Source organism: Haplochromis burtoni, unplaced genomic scaffold (genome assembly GCF_018398535.1).
Source record: "Haplochromis burtoni strain Fernald_Lab_line unplaced genomic scaffold, NCSU_Asbu1 Contig_388, whole genome shotgun sequence".
Classification (NCBI taxonomy): domain Eukaryota; kingdom Metazoa; phylum Chordata; class Actinopteri; order Cichliformes; family Cichlidae; genus Haplochromis; species Haplochromis burtoni.
Window position 1 is genome coordinate 95,275 of NW_024582749.1, and position 20,984 is coordinate 116,258.

A 20,984-nucleotide genomic window follows, 5' to 3' on the forward strand; every position below is an offset into this window, starting at 1 on the left:
CCCCATATCATTTTACCCCGAAGGCGTGCACTAACAAAGCCTTTAAGGTTTTTCCTAAAACACAGCAGACCGCAAGCTACACTCCCTGCAACCGGAAAATTATACACACTTTAAATGCAGCTATAATTGCTTTGCGGGCCACATTTTTCCTGCAGCTTTACACAGAGACATTAGCGCCGTCAGTTGTGTGTTTCCCCTGGTTTTCCCTTCTTGTCTCTACATGCCCAGCAGTTGTGTCTGGGCCTCAGGTGTCACCTTACAGGTGATCAGGTTGTCTGTTTTTCTCCACTCGGTTGGTATTGTGATACGTTTATGTTTTGTTTTTTTTAGGCTGGGTGTACCCGTCAAGGAACATTTATGCCTTTATTCTGTGACCGTCACGTCATCCTGCCGAAAGAAAGTGTTGCTTATTCGCTGAAGGCGACACACTGGGTCTCAGCTATAATGTGGGTTAACTGGCTGTAGGTCAAAGTCTGCACACAAAAAAGCTCCAGAGTTTTAAAGCATGCAAATTAGGCAAACGGAAGTTATAGTGAACTCAACTCCTTACAAATGACCATGGAGGTCTGTCCTGACGGAAGAGGATCAATAAATAGCTCATCAGGGTGGTGCACCTATTGTGTGGACATGATTGATTACATGCTCCTTTTATGCACAGGGTCAAACTCTAATATGATGTTTTTCACCGTAATGGTACCTGCACACACCTCCTCACACTGCAGATGCACAAATCAGGCTTTTAATTCACATAAAAAACACACAAACTAACATAAAGATTTGGTGCTGTTATGGTTTATCTTTAAATAGAAATATGATGTATGTTGCAAAGGTCATCTATTCAGTGCTAGGATCACTGTGAATTAAAATATTTAAAAAATGTAATCATATATGTGCATGTTAATCCGTGAAAGACTGGCAATCTATCCAGGGTGTACCCTGCTTCGCCCTGTGACAGCTGGGACAGACTCCAGCCTCCCACGACCCTAAACGGATAAGCAGATGGATGCATGGCTGTGCATTTAGGGGGGTTTGTTCTTCCACATATGTCATTAATGTCAAATTACAAAAAAATGTAAAAAACAAAACAAAACTTAAATAAAAAGGTTATCAATATGGACGCATCAGTAAAAGTACAAACTGGTTCTTATGCATTAATGTGGCATTTGTGTGCCAAATCACAATGACAGTCGCCTCAAGGAGCTTTATATTGTAAGGTAGGCCCTACAATAATACTGAGAAAACCCCAACAATCAGACAACCCCCTTTGAGGATGCACTTGGCAATAGTGGGAAGGAAAAACTCATTTTTAATAGGAAGAAACCTCCAGCAAAAACAGGCTCAGGAAGAAGATTATATTGCCACTGGTTGGGGGTGAGGGGAGGGAGACAGGACAAAAGAGACAGAGGTGTGTAAACACATAGAGAGTGAGAAAAAGTGAGTGACTAGGAAGTGCATCAGGGAAAGCCTCCACGAGTTACCTGATATAACCCTAACTATATGCTTTATCAAAAACTAAAGTTTTAAGCCTAATTATTCAAGACCTTGTCTGTGAGGAGCAGGATATTAATTTAAATTCTGGATTTAACAGGGAGCCGGTGAAGGGAAGCCAACACAGGAGAAATATGCTCTCTCTTTTTAGTCCCTGTCAGGCGTGGCCCTGTTAAATCTCTAAACATATGAATTTGTTCAATAAATCTACCAGATTTTTAGAAAGAGATTCAGCCTGCATGTATGAAACATAATCAGAGTGGTTTGTCTGAAGTAATGTAGAAGGAGGCGGTGAAGTCAGATTACAGACATTTGAAATGAAGCATATCATCATTCATTTTATCCTGTATTTTGATTATTTTGAATACAAAACAGTGAAATAAAGCAAAATAAAAGACGTCTGTGTGGAGCTGAATCCGAGCTTCACACGAGGCTCTTTAACAGTTTCGGTGGTGCAGTGAGACACAAACTCAAACAGACTCTGTGGATTCTCCACTAACCCACTGACCTGCATTGCAGAAGGATTTTTTTTTCTTGCTGGTATGTGCTCTGCATGTTCAATTGCTAAGCCAAGAGGTTTCATTATGTTTAACAATGCTGCCCTCTGCTGCTGACTGATGGTTGCTTAACTTCATTTTTTTTGTTGTTGTTGTTTCTTGGGTGGTGGGGGAACCTTAAAATTAGTTGTAATGTGGGGAAAAGAATCATAACTCACAATAATTTCCATTGAGAGCTCCAGTAGATGTTCTTAGTGTACAGGCTGTGATCAGCTGACCTGCTGCACTTTGTGGATTTACACAAGTTAATTCAAGCAGATGTCAGCAGATGTTTCAGGAGTTGTCCTGGATGATTTCCATCCTCTACACCTCACCCTCCTCTACACTGACGCTATACGGTTTACGTCTTTTTTTCTAGAAGGTATAAAGTTGATATGAAAGTGGAATTCGGTGAATGAATCTCAGCATAATCGGCTAAAATTCATATGGAGCTCTGCTACACTTGATGTAACCTAACCTAACAGCCACTGTGTACCAGTCACACACTGTTCTTTACTTTAAATCCATCACTGTGCAGCAAACTAACCTGTTTATCCTGCACTAACCTGCAGATGGTTTTCATGCAGCCTTTAAATAACACCTTGGTTTGTTCTGCAGCATTTTTCACAATATGAGAAAACATAATGTCGCCTGAACAGACCCAATATCTGATTTAAAACACGAAGACTTACATGTAAGTTTTAAATGAGCACTCCTTACTTTTAAATCTAACCTCCCGTTGTCCTCTCCTGTCCTGTCCTGTCTTTCTTATCTTTCTCCATCTCCGAGTGAAGTTGGCTCTCTTGCTTTTCTCTCCCTGTTAAATACAGCAACCGGACCTTTAGTTAGCAAGACACTGTGAGACAAACTGCACACAAACTGTTTATGTGTTTGCTGATGTTTGCTGAACTGATAGAAACGCTGCATTTGAAATTACCTGCTACTTAAAAACAACGTCAGTCCCTTAATGCTGGTTCGGTTTCTAACTAAATGCTGAAATACTGCAAAAAAATATCCCACTGTCTCACTTTTAATCCCTGACTTTGGCACACGTAATATGCACAAATACATGAAATAACATATCATTACATACAAACACACTGTTATCAAAGTTGCCCTCAAAAGTAGCTCTTATCGCCAAACATTGTTGTGAGGCAACAAAAACAAAAACTGGATTTCTGAGCATGCAAAATTTAAAATAACTTCATAAACCTGCCTCTACGTCTTTTTACACTCACGTGTGTTTTAGATTTACAGTTTATGTCATTTTAAATATGATTACAAGGACAAACAGAAAAGGATGCCCCACCTTCAAATCATACTGGATACTAACTCAGACATCTTATTGGCCTGAAATTTGATACTTTTCCAGTACTGATACTAAATACTAATGGAGAACAGTTCAGGATGCAGTGTACTTGGTATACTGTATTTTCATCTTGTTAAGTATAGATATCATACTGTATCTATACTTTATCAGAAACTTTGTTCACAAAATCCAAGTTATTTTCTTATAACTCATATAAACAAGTGATACTGGGCAGCAAACATCAAATAGAAGGCTATATGTTTTGCAGGCACTAGTTTAACAGTCACAACCAAGTAATTTACGCAACCACATTTACATTACACTCATAGTTAAACGTTACCTTTAATTACCCTGAATGGTGGCATAGGTCACTGACAGGTAAACAACAATATATTGTTTTATGTTCCGGTAGTAATTTTCAAAATAAAACGTCTCCGCCGCACAACTGATTCAAAGTACTCTGACCCTATCACACTTCATGCATTTTTTGCATATTAATGCACTCCGTAAAAATAATGCTGTTTGCTGATGCAGATGATGAGATACAGTCAAAAGCTCCTGGAAAATTTGGTTAACCTAGTTAGTTAATAACGCCATTATGGTTTAACAAAAAAGGTAATTAAAAATTTTTTTATAGAAGTAAAAACTGATATGCAGACAACTGTCAGTAGGAAAAAGCTATCAGTTAAATAATTACATCACAGTTCTACTGAAATAACAGTGTACAAGTGATGAAAAGTCAATAACAACATGCACTGTGCAGAATTTAAAAAAATGAAAACACTTGTAATATTGTTTTATAACAATATATTAAAAATGAATGTTTTGTTTTCAAAAAAGTATCACCAAATAAGTGTGAATGACTAATAAAACTCTCCAATGAATAGTCGTACTTGAGGTACATAAACTACTTATTTGATCAACCAGGAAAGTAACTACTAAGCACTAACTGAAGCAGAAGGAAATATTATGCATTTTTCTCTTTACTGTTTGGAAAGTAGTGGAATACTGTATTAAGCAGCATAAGATGGAAATCTGAGTAAATTCCAAAAACTGACTTTAGTACTGGAGTATTTTGGCCCTTAAAACGAGGTCATGATTTTGTTTTGAAAGCAACCGCTTCATTTCCGGTGGCGACCTAACTGTCGCTAACTTGTCTCGCGGATGTATATAAAAAGATCGGCTGCTGTAAGCTAGGAAGTGTTCTGACTGCGGTCGACCAGCCGGTGATCTTCCGTCCTCTCACGCGCTTGAAACATGGCTCTGAGCCGGCTGGAAAGAGCTCAGGTATGGCTGTTGAAGGCGGTCACGGAGGTCCTCGTCATCGTTTTTCGCTTCTTCTCCCCTCGGAGACCTGCTCTGTCCGGGAAGAAGCTCCCGCCCGTCAGAAACTCGCTGCTGCTTATGTCGGCGACGCAGCTCGCCAAGAAGATCCGGCGAAAAGAGGTGTGTACCCGGTCAGACTTCCCGGCTGGAGGAGGAGAGGGGTGTGTGTTTGTTTAACACTTGCTCCAAGCGCAGTATATTTAACCATCTTCATGTCAGTTTGATTTAGGCTCCCATAAGCCTGTGTTAAATCTGGAGGTCATGCGTTGTCATGTTTCTTACATCCCCTCTTTAGCTTCTATTTCCATTCTTATTTCTATTTACAATCACTGGAGCTGAAGCACCTTGGTCCGCTCCTCAGGGACGGTTTCCCAACGCTTGCTTTCTGCTCCCAAGTCTCCACGCCCACAGTAAGACAGTAACACCTGTGGAATAACAACACACCTGTGCTGCCTGCACAGCCAGAATGGGAGCAGCCCTTTGTTGGGCTGTGCTTTGCTCCAGACAGATGTGTGGAACTTGGAGGTGAACAAATCGTGTACTTGTTGCCAGGTTTTATTGGAACGCACACATGGCGCATGTGCAGGTGCTGCTTTCATGTGGCGCTGGAGCGGTAAATGCTGATTAATGAGTTACTCACAAATGTTTTAACAGCTTTTGGACAGACATTCCGAGATGGGATGAGATAAAAGAAAGTAACATCTTTAGGAAAGACTGCTCAGTGATAACATTAAAAAAAAAGAAAAATACAATAGTGCAGGAAGCAGGGGTTCCCAAAGTGTGGGTGCGGGACACCCATTTGGGCCGTGAAGCTGCTGTGAGCTGCGGGCCCTGAGAGGAGAGAGAGTTTTCAATGATTTATAAAACAAACAAACAAACAAACCCAAATAAGACTGTTCATTTTTAATTTTAAACTTGTATCCACCTTAGAGCTGGGGTGTCAAACATAAGGAACTGGGGCCAGAATTGGTCAGGCAAAGACTCCAATCTGGCCATGCACTGCATGGCTCTGGAATGGGAGGAGCATACATTTTGTATTTTTAACAGATAACAGCTTCTGTGACATTATACCAAAGTAATTAAGTAATATAAAATGTTTAACAAAAGATGTTTTTTTTCACATAATTGTTGTGAGTAAATAAAAAAATCTTCAGTGTTATAATTATACGATGGTCTGGGCAATGACCTACTAGAACTTTACTAGAAGTAATCTCTTATAATTTGAGCCAAAGACTGCTTACTACAGCATCATTTCTTTATAATGTAGAAAAACTGAGATGTATGGTTATTTGCACTTTTTTGTCTTATATTAAGATATCGGGAGTTAAACGTGTCTTTAAACCTCTTTACAATGACAGAGTTTCATTGGAAACGCGCACCTTTCGCGCACATATATACTTTTAGTATGACTCCAGTGTGGTGTGCAGGGGATGAGAGGCATCATCCACAGTACTAAGTGCTTTCCTCTGTATCCAGGACTGAATCATCATCCCCGATGAGCTCATTGAGTCTATTTGCATCAGCTGCTCCACCGCACAGTAGCATAAAAGCTGACACTGAAATCACCAAGTCTACTGAGGGGTGGGGAAAAAACAGGCTGTTACTGAATGACCTTTCCTGTACAGGGCCCCTTTGTTTTTAGATTACAGTATCTTATTGTAATCTAATTCACTCTGGATAACTATATCAAACAGAAGGCTTAATGTTTGGTGGTAGGGCCCTGTTTTGGACATAACCTTTATAAAAGATGGATGTAACTTTTGGCCAGGAAAAATGAAGCTAATGCCTTAAACCTGCATTCTTCCTAATGACCAGCAGAGGGCGATTCCACTGATTACAGAAAACTTCTGGCCTGACAACATTTACAGAGGTCACTTCTGTAAACACCTTATTTCCTGATAATTTCCTTTGGTCTCAGTTACTAGTTTCAGTTAGGGCTGCTCGATTATGGCAAAAATGATAATCACGATTATTTTCACTGAAATTGAGATCTCGATTATTTGACGATATTTATTTAACCCTTTAAGACCTACTATAGAACCAAGTCCGCCAGAGCTTATATTTTTTTTTACATGTTGTAGTGCCATTTGTGGGAGCATTTCAAGTTGCTATACAACTGTTATAGCCCATATTTTAATAATATGTATGCATTAAGTCCATAGTAACTACATTAATTGCAAAAAAGTGCAATAAACTACAAAAAAATTGAAAATTGTTTTTTTTTACATATATTTCTACTTGGAGAAATTTAAGAGGTTTATCCCTCAAAACTTTAAATACAAAAAAGTTGCAAAAAATAGTTTACAACAACAGGAAATTTATTTTGAGTGTCTTCATAGTTTTATTTTGGAGATACACCAATTTTTATATACTGCAGGAAAAACAAAAAACAATCCTATGATGCAAATTTGCAAAGAAAACAGCAGGTGCATCAAAATAAACTATTTCCAGCAGTGCAATTCGAGTTCTAAGCATCCCAGAAACTATTCAGAAAAGTCAAACATGACTTATAAAAACACCAGTATAGGCTTTTAAGGCCTACAAGTAAAAAACTACATTTTCCGCGAAAATGACATCACTTCCGGTTTCGGGCAGGAAATGGCGGACATGCGATAGTTCGCGCTGACGTCTGTTTCACTGTGGGAAGTGTTACGAACAGCTGATCGGATCGGCAAAGCGTGTTTCTGGAATATTATGTTTTTGTTCCTGCAAGCGCTTTTTATGCAATTTTTGCAAAGCTTTATGTGGAAGGAAACCGTGACCAGGACAAGCTGATGGCATAAGATGTAAGTACAACTCCTCCTGGTTTCATATGCAAAACAAATTATTGCGCTAGCTTACACGGTTCAGGTTCTACAGGGATTTAAAAATAGTTACACAAAACGGAGCGTGCTGCTCTGACCGGCTTTAAAGGGTTAACAATGACTTTAAAAAATAATATAAAATAGTGTGCAACACCACTGAAGTTTTTTTTTACCTCTCTTTTCAACCAACGGCAGTCACTCTCTCTCTCCAAATAACTTCTGCTTAGCTTTCCGAGCTTCCTTCGGGTCCTCTTAATCAGCGGTCTCCAACCTTTTTTGCGCCACGGACCGGTTTATGCCCGACAATATTTTCACACGGTTAGGTTCGCGGATAAATACAACAAAATAAAACTAGTACCGGTACCGAAAAAAAGAAGATTTATTCATAACACACGTGAAAAGACCCAGGAAAACAGAGTTAACGATAAAAACGATAACAAAATAACGCTGAAAACCGATAAAAACCCTGAAAACCATACATTTCACACCTGAGCCTCAACTCTCGCGGCCCGGTACCAAACGACTCACGGACCGGTACCGGTCCAAGGCCCGGGGGTTGGGGACCGCTGCTCTTAATTGTTGTGACGCGTGTTCGAAATGCAGAGAGGTGCGCTGGATTTGCCACATGGCAAGCGCGAGAGTAAAGCATGAGGGAGGGGCTAATAATCGGCTCAGTCATTTTTAATGATCGTTGAAAGCCCAGATCGTAATCGTGATTAAAATTCGATTATTTGAGCAGCCCTACTTTCAGTAAAACAAAACATAAAATCCATTTTTTAGTTTATGGTTCTTGTAAGAGTAGGAAAGGATTACCCTGGTAATGCTAACAGCTTGTCAATCAAAATTGTTAGCCAGTAAGTGTGGAGTGTCACTGGCACATCCACTGCTCACTCATAAAAAACATGTTGATGTTAAGTGCTCAGCTACAGACTTCAATGACACATCACTGTAGCTTTCCTCCTTTTATTTATTTATTTATTTATTTATTTATTTATTTTTTAATAGCGTCTGTGATTCTGGGAGAGCAGCAGGCATCAGTGACAGGAGACGTAGCAGAAACAACTTGAAAGGACGAACTGTGGGTTGCAAAGCGGCTTGCAGCTGTAGAGAAGCTGAAGCAGCTTTTATAATCCACCCTAAAGACACAGAAGTCAAAACCTTATTTCCTTTTTTATTTATTTTTTTCTTTAGGACAAATCATATTCAAGTTTCACCCTCAGTTTGACTTGTTTTCCTGTTCTGTGACATTCTTTCTGCAATGAACCATAACATGTCTTTACGTGGTCTAAATGTTATGTCCCTGCAGGTGTCCAGCGTGGAGGTGGTGCAGGCTTACATTGACAGGATCCAGGAAGTTAACCCTTTTGTGAATGCTGTTGTGAAAGACAGGCAAGAAACGATCATCTCTATTTCCCTGATGTCTGATAGTGTGCTCTTGAGCTGCAGTTATTGATTATTTTATTGACAGGAAGACAGAAATAAACATTTTCCTGGCCCAGCACAGGGTATGATGATGTGAGGCTTTTTTTTTCTTTAACTCGGAAATGAAACAAAAATGAAGATGTATCAATATATCAGCCTTGAAGAATGCCATCAGACTATTGGGATAAAAACATGGTGTTTAACCTTGGCAGTGCCTGATGTGTCTGTTGTGTCACATCACGTTTGCTGTGGGTAAATGTGCAAAGGTAGTGTGAAGAAAATATAAAAAAGATTTAAGTGCTGAAGTTTTCTCAGCAAATGAAAACATGTAATTATAGTGACAATACAATGCACAGTTTGCACTGCTGTAATTTGACATTTTACAATTTTATTTTGAGCCTTTGAACTGGGCCTCTTGAGTCAATATTTGTCAATGGGCCAACATGATCGTCTGATATTAGCGATTTGTCTGTCTATCTGGATCAGTTGTTACATAAGATGATAAAGGAAAATTAAAAAATTAAAGACAGGAGAAACGTCCTTCATCCATGTGACAAGTGCTGAGGTTGCATGTTTTTTCCACCAAGGGCATTCTGTAACGTTCCTTTTAGCAACATGCGCTTTTGGAAGACCGAAACAATAATCAGCTGATCTGAGGAGAGTTGGGTGGAGCATAACGAGTAATAACAAGTTTGTTTTACATGTCCTAAAGAAAATAAACGGCCAACATATCAGAATATACAAAATAATGGTCTTAAAAATCTTGCGTTTGTCAGGCGCTACTCCCGACTGTGGTGATTGTCTTTGTGTTTTTTAATGCAGTTATCTCATAAATAATGAGGATTTCTAAATGGCTAATTGTACTAACGGACCATTCAAGAAGTTTATGCTCCTGGTTAGATTTACTAATTAACTAATTAGCAGGTTTCTACAATGCACCCATATAGTTAATGGATGCACCTGCTATCAATAGCTTATAAAACGACTGCCTGCCCTGCAAATACGGTCACAAATCATGGCAAGGCACATGTTCCCTGCATGATGAACACTATAATCAGCTTGGTGAATCTCTTTTTCATACTGTACTAGCATCAGGTCAAAATCTTTTCCCTCTAAATTTGTCAGTAAACGTAAACTGCATTTCTGTCTGTCCAGGTTTGCTGCTGCCCTCCAGGAGGCGGCTCAGGTCGATAAGCTGATTGAGGAGGAGACTGGAGGAGAGGAAGTGCTGGAGGACCGGCTGCCTTTATTAGGAGTCCCACTTTCTGTCAAAGAGTCTTATGCCCTCCAGGGTAACTTCCAGAAATTTAATCTCCCGTCAGCCGCGTGAAACTTGACACTTTACTGTGGTTACCTGCATCAGGTGACCTCAGTTTTACTCAGTATTTGATACTGTTAACATGTCTCAGTCCACACACGCACTTTGGACTGTATGTATGCAAGTATGCATTTAAGCGCTGTAAATCCTCTTAGAAGGTTTTACTGTGGTAGTTAGTTTTCAAACTTCAGTTCTGGTTTTTGACTTGCTGTTCACTGAAGGAGAAAACTAGAAGTCAGAAACGTTTCCCGTCAGTTAAAAATGATGCTGAGGGAAAAGCAGAGCTGTTAGTCTTTAGTTCTAGTTAGTCACTGCAAATCCACTCTGCACATGTGACACGTCTCCCTTCTGCAGGCATGCCCTTCACTACAGGCCTGGTCTCCAGGCGAGGGATCGTGGCCACAGTCGACGCTCCACCTGTGGCCCTGCTGAAGAGGGCGGGTGCCATCCCGCTGGGTGTCACCAACACAAGCGAGCTCTGCATGTGGTATGAATCGCACAACCACATCTATGGCATCACCAACAACCCGTATGACCTGGAGAGGATACCGGGAGGAAGCTCAGGTTAGCAGCCGGTGTTGAGACAAAGTTGAATTTTTTATTTTTTTGCTGGCGTCTGTTTTTGTTGCCAGGAGTCGTCCTGGTTTTAATCGTATTACTGAGGCTCTGGCTGTGGTGCTTTTATTTATTTTTACCTTTCCCTGCTTTCAGGTCTGGTTGAATGCTATTTTATGTGGAAAATGTTCAATGATGTCTTGTGTGCAGAGCTGTACAAAATCTAAAAACCTTGTGATGTCGCTTTCTGTGTCTTTGTGTGTGAAGACTACACTAAACCTCTGTGAGCTGCTTTTTTTTTTTTTTTTTTTTAAGGCAATTTTAAGCGTAAAATCTGCAACCAAACCATCGTTAGTCGAGTTGCTTTATTTTTATAATAGTAACGCTGCTTATTTCATACATTTAATGAACAAATACATTTTATGTTGCCATTTTTTTCTCAAAAACAAAAATGTTCGTATCTGCAGGTAAACGTACTTTGTTGACTCTGTGAGGACTTTTATTGACAATAATGGTCCAGATAAAGTCCACTTCCACTGACTTATCTCTGCTCTCTCACTGTTTATCGCCTGTTCCTCTGGGCTCAGGGGGAGAGGGCAGCATACTGGGAGCGGCAGGTTCAGTCATCGGTGTGGGCTCAGACATCGGCGGCAGCATTCGTATGCCCTGTTTCTTCAATGGAATATTTGGCCATAAAACTACTCCAGGTAAAAGACACTGGCTGTGAGTCTGATAACCCCACATAAGCTAATGTTGTAGCTCTGTTTTTGTTTTTTTGTTTTTTTGGGGGGGGGTTAGTAGCAGTTAATGAGGAAAAACATGTGACGGGGATCACTCATAGACATGAACCTCCAGAGGATTATCATGTGTGCCTGCAGCTCCCCTCTGCTTCTTTTTCAGCTTTGCCCACAACTTTACAGCTAACTGCTCGCATAGCACAGTGGCAGTTAAAGCCCAGCTGAGGACACAGTGGAGCATTTAGGAGCTAAACAGGAAGGTTTGTCTCAGGAGATTTCTGTTCAGCGCTGTTAAAATGTGCATTAAAGCTTTCTACGCTAGTTGTTATCTGGGCCCTCTTCGCAAACAAGCTGTGACTGAAACAAAGCCTTGGGTTTTACATTCATCAGGTGGACAGAAACTTTGAAGGAGCAGCTGCTACCCACTGCACCAAATCAGATTGAAATCTTCATGTATGACAGCGTTTTGCTTACAGATTGTTTGTAAGGCTGACTAATAGAGGAAAAAATACTTTTTCCTTTAGGTGTCGTGTCCTGTGAGAACCAGTACCCTCCTTCCTCTGGCAGGCAGGAGGAGTACCTCAGCTCTGGTCCCATGTGTCGCTACGCTGAAGACCTTCTGCCTATGCTCAAGATCATGGCCGGACCCAGAGTTAACATGTAAGGCCCTGCTGCTGTTGCTTCATCTGAGTGTAATTCGGGGCTAAAGTGTTAATTCTTTTATTTATTTGTATTAGTTTATCTACATGTATAAGTGACACAGTGTGCAATCTGTGTTCATGCACAAATACAGTTCTTATGGTGCCAAGGTAAGAACTGGGGCTTACTTAGAAGAGGCTGGAGACCTTCTAAAGCAAAGTGTGTGTGCGTGTGATCAAATTATGGCTAACTGGACACACCCACATTGATAAATTGATAGCAGATGTTTCATATCCCTAATCTGCACAATAAAATGCATCCAGCTATCTCAGTGCTAATTTTTATTATTATTATTTTTTTTAGTGCTTCATGGATGTGATAACGATCCACACGCAGTAACATTTTATACTCTCCTAAACTTCTTACATTTTATGTGACTAACGATTGCTCGCACATAAGAGGATTTTGGATGTTGGCTTAAATGTAATATCCTGGCCACGATGATAAACTAACTACATCTTGTCTTTTGTCTTCTTCGTCCCCATCACCCCCCAACCATATCTTGTTAAAAGGGAGATTTTCCTTCCCACTGCCTCAAATTGCTTCCTCATATGGGGTTTTGTGATTGTCAGGGTTTCTTTCTAATATATTCAATTCCTTATTCTTGTATCTTTCCAATATTTAAGGCTTAGGGAGTGGCTGCAGCTCAGGAGATGAGGCAGGTCATCCACTAAGTGGAACGGTGGTGGTTTGATCCCTGGCTGTTCTAGTGTGCATGCAAAGTATTCTTGGGCAAGATACTGAACCCCAAGTTGCTCATCGATGCATCCATTGGAGTGTGAATGTTAGAAATAGACAGCACTTAAAAAAAGTGCTTGTATGATTACGTGTGAATGAGTGAATAATGCATCTTGTATAAAGCGCTTTGAGTGCTCCACTAGAAACCTGCTACATAAGAACCAACCCCTTTACTTTTTACCCTACAATATAAAGCAACTTGATGTCACGGTTATGATTTTTATTATTTTCTTTTCGCTATAAAAATTCTGAGTTTGGCTCACCTGTTGTGAAAACAACCTAAAATAAAACAACTCAGTAACTATGAATAATTTTGATTTAATTTAAAGAATATTGAGGTTTTCTTTGTTTTTGTGCAGCCAAACGCAGGAGATGCCAGACATAATACGGGTCAAAGGAGCTTGCAAAGAAAAGCGTCTGGACTTCTTTAAGTTACTTTAAGACGTTTCACCTCTCATCCAAGAAGCTTCTTCAGTTCTAAGGTCAAATGGTGGAGAGTCCCTTCTAGCCTCTCCAATCTTAGAGGTTTACAAGTTTGTGGACAAGGCTCAACGGCCCCACACTCTAAAGGAAAAGAAAGACAACGCAGGAAATTTCACACCTTGCTTTCAAAAACACTCCTCATCCTGAACCTACACAACTCGGAGAAGAAAACACACCTGAGGACAGTCAGGAGAAATGGGTGAAGAACTTTTCATCTCGCTGAACCTGAAAAGAGAGTATTAGCCAAAGGACTCAATTTTGCCATTTCTCCGCAACAGTTGCCCATAGTGGACCTCATCACAGCCACAGAAACAGCCATACGGATTAATAAATGATCACAGACAGAAGCAGAGCAGGATGAAAGTCTCAGCCACGCTCTCCAGTGCCAAAGTCCCTCCATCCAACCTCACAATACAGGAAAAGAAGGCCGTCGCTTCCCTGAGCAAAGACCACAACATCACTGTTTTACCAGCTGATAAGGGAAGATGCACCGTGGTCCTAAACACTACAGATTACCACACAAAGATCACTACTCTCCTCAGTGACAACAATACCTACGAAGCCCTAAAGCGAGACCCCACAAGCAGCTACAAAAAGAAAGTTATAGTTTGCCTTCAAGACTTTGAAAAGGACAAAATTATTGACCGCCTTACATATCACCGCCTTTACCCAGGGGATGCCATACCCTGCATCTATGGACTTCCTAAGATCCACAAGGAAGCTGTCCCACTCAGACCCATAGTCAGTAGCATAAACTCAGCCACTTAAACATTGCTAAACACCTTGCTACCATCCTTGCTCCTCTCGTGGGGAACACCCCACACCACATCAAGAACTCCACCGACTTCACCGACAAGGTCCAGAAACTTACCCTGGATCCAGATGAAACCATGGTGTCCTTTGATGTAGTCTCAGGAGAGTTTTCTCCAAGCACGACATCCCGGTGCATTTCAGACCCAGCAACACGCTCAGACAAAAACTGGTTCACCCGAAAGACAAAACGCCAAAACACAAACTTAACAATGTGGTGTATGCTGTACAGTGCAGCGAGGAATGCCCAGACCTCTACATTGGAGAGACCAAACAGCCACTTCACAAGCGCATGGCACAACACAGAAGAGCCACCTCCACAGGACAAGACTCAGCAGTCCATCTGCATCTTAAGGATAAAGGACACTCTTTGAGGATGCCAATGTTCACATTTTGGACAGAGAGGACAGATGGTTTGAAAGAGGAGTGAAAGAAGCCATCTATGTCCACTGTGAGCGACCATCTTTGAACAGAGGCGGGGTTTACGACACCAACTCTCTGCCATCTATATCCAGTTTTGAGTCCCTCTCCCAGACGCCTTAACGCCCACTCACATCCTGGGCCATCTGACCTCAGGAACCCAAAACTCTGGCTGATTGGGACCCACACCCGTTTTCACACCTTGGCTCAGGTGATTAGAGGATCATCAGGGGGTCCTTTTGTCCCTCTGTGGGGGGTTACTCCCACTAGGTTTAAATCTGGGACTCTCCACCATTTGACCTTAGAACTGAAGAAGCTTCTCGGATGAGAGGTGAAACGTCTTCAAGCAACTTAAAGAAGTCCAGACGCTTTTCTTTGCAAGCTCCTTTGACTACGATGACCTGGATGACTGAGAACCTTCACAGAGACATAATACAGGCATTTAACTACAGAGAGGTATTTTGGGTAGCCTGCGAACAGGGTTTTACCAGAGCTGTAATAACGTCAGCACTTGATCTCGAGGTTTCATTTACATCAGCATAATGGACACATTTGTTTATCAAATGTGTCCAAAATTACAAGGAATTGTATAGATTTCTGTCACAGAAGATTCTGACTCAACACAACCAAACCCCAACTCTGTTTGTTAGCTACAGTAGTTCAGCAGTGCTGTTGATTGTTTCCACTTGTGCTCACAGGTTGTCCTTAAACACAAAGGTCGACTTAAAGAAGCTGCGGTTCTTCACCATCCCTCATGACGGCGGCTCTCCTCTCACAACCCCCGTCAGCAAAGAGCTCGTAGACATTCAGAGAAAGGTGCGTTGTTGTTGTTGTTTTTTTGTTTTTTTTCCCTGTCTAGTGCAGAACTCCTACACACTTAGGAGGAATTGTTTTACACTTCAAATCCTCGTGTGGTCTTCCACAGGTAGCCGAACGCCTGGAGGCGGACCTCGGAGTGAAAGTCCAAGAAGTGCATTTCCCTGAGCTCCGCTACAGCTTTCAGATCTGGGATACCTACATGGTCCTTCCTGACAAGGAGGGCAAAGTAGGTCCAGAACATTAACTTTACAGCAGACAAAAAGTCAGCGGGTGAATGATGAAGACAAGGGAGAGAAACAGGCATTGGTTTCTTGCTGTTGCCAGGACTTTCGAGCTAATAAGGCATGTCTCACTAAGAGAGAAAGCAGGCTGAGTCTTAGTCACAGCACCTATTGTAGTCTGCTGCCACATGGAATCCCCTAATCTGGGTCTGCACGGTGCAGCACACACACACACACACACACACACACACACACACACACACACACAAACACACACACACACACACACACACACACACACACACACACACACACACACACACACACAGTAATGTTTCTGCCACTTCAGAGGACAATACCCGCATCTAGATTTCCTGCAGACGCCTCGCATTAAACCAAGTCTCCTCATTAAAATGTAAAGCTTTACAATGTGATCAGTTTTTGTTTCTAACTCAGAGTTATGTGCTTGGGAAGAGATTTATGTGCCCACATAGTTACATCCACGCAGTTCTCTTCAGCTAATCTGAAACGTTTCTGTTACCAGGCTGTGAGTTAGTCACAGTCAGTTTACTGCTACTTTCTACTTTAATGCAGAACACCAGTTTGATTTAAAGTGAACCTACTATGCTTTTCCTTATTTTATGTCTTATACTGTCACAGTGCTAGATGCTCATACTGAACATGGCCATAGAGTTTCTTCTTTTATTGGCTCTGTGTGATGTAAGGGGATGTCCTTATGTGGTCTTCTCAGGCACAGTATAAGAGCATTCAGTGATTGATTGCATGTAGTTGCAGCGATCATCTGATCATCCAGAGGTTGAGCCTCGTCTTTAATCTGTCTCTTTGTAATATGAGACTCAACTCAGTTGGTTGTATTCTAGTTTTATTCTTATATAAAAGCAAGGTTGCTGTATTGAAGTTAAATCACCGTCCTGTATCAACTACATCAAATATCAATGGAGGTACTTGTTTGTATTTAGAGAGGAACAGATTTGCAATTCCTTCTGATTTATCACAGTTAGTTGACATATTGCTACACAGATTGAATTGAAGACACCAGCTGATGAGTGATCACAGATCCGGTCCCAGTCTTTGAAGCAACACTTTCAAAGGCAACACTGCAACTTCAGTGGACATGGTTGCAGTAATTTTTGATTTGCTCTGGTCTCCAAGTACTGTAGCATAAAAGGGTTGTGGTAGAGTCCAAGAACAAAAATATGGGTAAACTAGGTATTCTTTAAACCAAATCTATATCATTCAGGCATCTAAATGTACCAAGTTAAAGAGAGCTAAATCAAAATGCCCAGTATAGGAGTTAAGTATTGAAACACTGGTTTCCAGTCTTTGTTGTTTCTGCATATTTCCAAAAATTAAGTTTCTGCACTTTTTCTCAGATCAGATTTGTATCTTGTCTGTATTTTGAATCACATAAGAACCAGTGAGGTGAACTTCGCAACCAAAACCCAAAATTTATGTGGCTGTACTATTTTTCTTCTTTCCTTGACCCGTGAATCATTTCACACCCACCTGTTGGGTTATACAGTGCTCCCTCGCTATAACACGGTTCACCTTTTGTGGCCTCGCTGTTTCGCTGTTGTTGTTTGTTTGTTAGTTTGTTTGTTTGTTTTTGTTTTTTTTTACTGCGTATTGTTCTGTGTCCTGATTGGCTGTTGACCATTGTCAGTCAATCTCGTGTCGTGTCTCCTGTCCAGTACAGAGTGCGTTCAGCTTGTCAAATTTACATAAATCTTCGATCTCTAGCAGTGTGACTCTGAAGTGCTGCACTATATGTTTGTAAGTTTTCTCCCCAACAAACACAACACATGTCGATGAAACGTTTTGCACCGTCAAAGGCAACTACAGGTGCCTTTGGTTTCATTCTATAATACTGGACTTATTTTTCTACAAAGGTTTGAACTTAGTGTTTAAACAAGAGAGAAAAGTGTGAAAATGTTCATGCCTGTCTGAGAAAAGTGTATAAAGTGTGTAGTGGCGGGTTTTACAGACTTAAAACATTTATAATAATTGTAAAAAATAAAGTTTGCTACTTCGCGGATTTTACCTATCGGGGGTTATTTTTAGAACGTAACTCCCGCAATAAACGAGGGACCAGTGTACTCGTCTTTACAAAGTGGGCAGTAGAGTGGCATCACTGCAGTGCAGGGATCCCAAAAAGATTTTAGAGCTGTCACTCAAAAAAGATTAGTGACACAGCCACTCTACTCTACTCTCTACCCCTGACATCCATTTTTGTGATATTTGACTGAAGTGGTTTCATGACGGGAACATTTTTGTGGCCTGTGGGCTTCTGCTGCTTTCAGGTGCTCAATGACTAATAAATCATTACTAACTTTAAACCTGAGCCTGGTGTAGTGATGCCACACAGGTGCAGGTTACTGGCACGATAATGATGACAACTTGGACAGTCTGTCAGCAGAAAATAGCAACCATGGTTGAAAGGAAGCAATAAAGAACATGGAGAAGTAATACAGTCTGTGTCCTTCCTATGACCTTTAAAAGAACTGAATTGTTTTTGTTTTGTTTGTTTTTCTCCCAGCCTCCTCAGATGTTTGCTGAGTTGATGGGAGAACCAGGACGACCAGCTTGGCCTCTGTGGGAGCTGCTGAAGTGGATGATAGGAAGATCAGACCACACCCTCGCTGCTATCGGTAAAGGCTGCAATACAGACTTCCAAAGTGTTCAATAGTAGCTCTCAATTTAAAAACAAAACACTGTTATATATAAAAATGATTAAGCAATAAATGAATAAATAGCATTTAAAGTTTCTGTGAACCGACGTCTTCAGCTGTGGGCCTGATCGAGATGACTCGCATGTCCAAAACACCGTCCTCCATCATCCAGATGAAGGAGAAGCTGCAGAAGCAGGTGGATGAGCTGTTGGGTGCTGACGGTGTTTTCCTTTACCCCTCTCACCCCAAAGTGGCCCCCAAACACCACCACCCGCTCCTAAGACCCTTCGACTTCTCATACACCGGTCAGTGGCGTTCCACTTCTCACCTGATCTTATTTTAACAGCCAACATCTGCACAGCAACATCACGATTAATATCACAGCCATTAAAATCCAGAAACCGCTGATCTGCTGGGACTTTCCCACACAATCATTTACAAAGAAAGGTCTGAAAATGGGAGAAAATGTTTCACTCTCAAAGCAGAATGCTGCTTCAAATTGATGGGTTGGCAGTAATTTGAATAACTTTGGGCCCCTCAGTATCAGCTGATTTTAAACCCCACAGCCTGCCTGAGTATTGTTGCTGATCATGTCCCTTTATGACCACCGTGCACCATGTCACAAAGCACAGATCTTCTCAGACTTGTTTTTTGACCGTAACAGTGAGTTCCCTGTACTCACATGGCCTCTACTCACCAGTAGAGCAACTTTGCATTTTTTTTGGAACGGGAGACTCGCATCATGGATGTGCAGCAGCTGTGTGATGTTTGTTGAATCTGTGCCATGAAGAATTAAAGCACGTCTGAAGGCACAAGAGGATCCAAACCAGTACTAGTGAGGAATACACAAAGCTCTTTGGTGGTCAGTTTTGTTTTGTTTTTTGCACCTGGACTTTTGCAGTCTGTGTGCAGGTTATCCTTTGTGCTTTTCAGTCACATCACTTTGCAAAATAACCTTTAACCTCCTAGGACCTGGCGTCCACATATGTCGACATCACATTTTGGGTTATTTAGACTAAAATACTCAATTTTGCTCTACATGGGCCTGATTTCCACTTATGAGGACATTATACTACTACTGTTCTATCAAAGTTGTAAACTAATATCCTCATGTGGCTCTTATTTTTCTTAAAAACAAAAATAAGGTTGAAAAAAAAAATCTGGTAATTCTTTGTTTTTACATTCATCGGGCCCCAATATGACCAAATATCAAAGAGAAATTAAAAATGCATGTCGTGGAAGAGTTCGGGTCTTAGGAGGTTAAAGCTCAGTTGAAAAAAAACTGTGGGAGACTTCAAAACCTTTTTACATCCTGGAAACTGTGATTTATCTTATGTCTGACAGTCATTTTCGAAGTTGCTATTTCTGGATTATGGCTGTTAAAAAGATTTATTCCACGTATTAAGACATTTTGCTTTTTATTTTTTATTTTATTTTATTTTTTCCCCCCTCCATACACAGGTATAATTAACATGCTGGGGTTGCCGGTGACTCAGTGCCCTCTGGGTGTGGGTGAGGAGGGTCTGCCTCTGGGCGTGCAGGTCGTTGCAGGGAAGCTGCAGGACCACCTCACCCTCGCTGTGGCCCTCCACCTGGAGAAGACGTTCGGAGGCTGGAAGGACCCCGGAGCAAACTAAAAGCACACGCTCACACAGTAGCAGTCATCACCAAGGCTGCAGAGCAGGTGTGGTTTGGCTGAGGTAGCGGTACTGCCTGATGTAGTACACAGAGAGAGCTAGAGTCGTTGCTTTGAATGTTTTAGTAGGAAAGATTTTGCACTAATAAGAATTCAGTCATGATTTTGTCATCTACTCTTTTCACAGACTGCCATGAACCTGAGCTTTAACAAACTGAAAGGCTATCAGCTCTCTGAGCATTCACTGTATGACATAGGACAGGGTGTTTGTGTAGACAAGCCTCGCACTGTTAGACTTCCCTGGTTTTTCCACCTGCTTCACTCATGTACGTGCAGACACACATTGTTACTGTTTTGACTTTCAAAAGGTCATTTTTGATTGTTTATGTTCACACTCGCAGCCACCCAGGTTGTTACTGTCGCTCTAACTGATTGGACCTCTGCAAACACTCAGCGTGAACCTGAGCAGAAGTCTCCTGAATACATTAAATAATGATTTGTGCCGCAACTACAGAGGCAAACGGACAGAGCTGACAATCGGGTACGGGCTAGACATGATCATGCATTAAACACTGGAAATAAAGTGTTAACCAAAGTGCTTCATAGAGATGACATTAGATGGTCCAATAACAGAATAGCAGGCACCAGTGGAATAGAGATTATGAAGGAATACTTATCTGACATCGGTAGAGGAAAACGGCCTTAATTTAATGATGACATGAATGTTGCAGATCAGTGCAGTGACTGAGGCGCATGCTTTATGTTGCAACTCATTTTAATTAATAAAAAAGTATTGTTTCATATTACAGCTGGTTTTCTTTTAAAAACCCTGTTTGACTTATTCCAATGAAGAATTCAAGGTGATTGTTATGCGCAACACACAGGCCAGAAGGCCAAATGTGTAAGGACCAATGGGCAACACGTCAGCTGAATTTTTTTTTAAATAGCTCGTCCACCTGGATAACTGTATTCA

General features: G+C 41.2%; 1 protein-coding gene across 1 annotated transcript; it reads left to right on the top strand.

Moving 5' to 3' along the window:
- The first annotated feature begins 4,495 nt into the window (after window positions 1–4,495).
- Window positions 4,496–20,794, top strand: faah2b (fatty acid amide hydrolase 2b). The gene is made up of 11 exons (XM_042212724.1): window positions 4,496–4,779; window positions 8,770–8,852; window positions 10,041–10,177; window positions 10,558–10,767; window positions 11,346–11,465; window positions 12,020–12,155; window positions 15,344–15,461; window positions 15,571–15,690; window positions 18,243–18,354; window positions 18,492–18,680; window positions 19,837–20,794. The coding sequence occupies exons 1-11, from the start codon at window positions 4,591–4,593 to the stop codon at window positions 20,010–20,012; spliced, it is 1,590 nt and encodes a 529-aa protein (XP_042068658.1). The 5' UTR covers window positions 4,496–4,590; the 3' UTR covers window positions 20,013–20,794.
- Window positions 20,795–20,984: the final 190 nt, after the last annotated feature.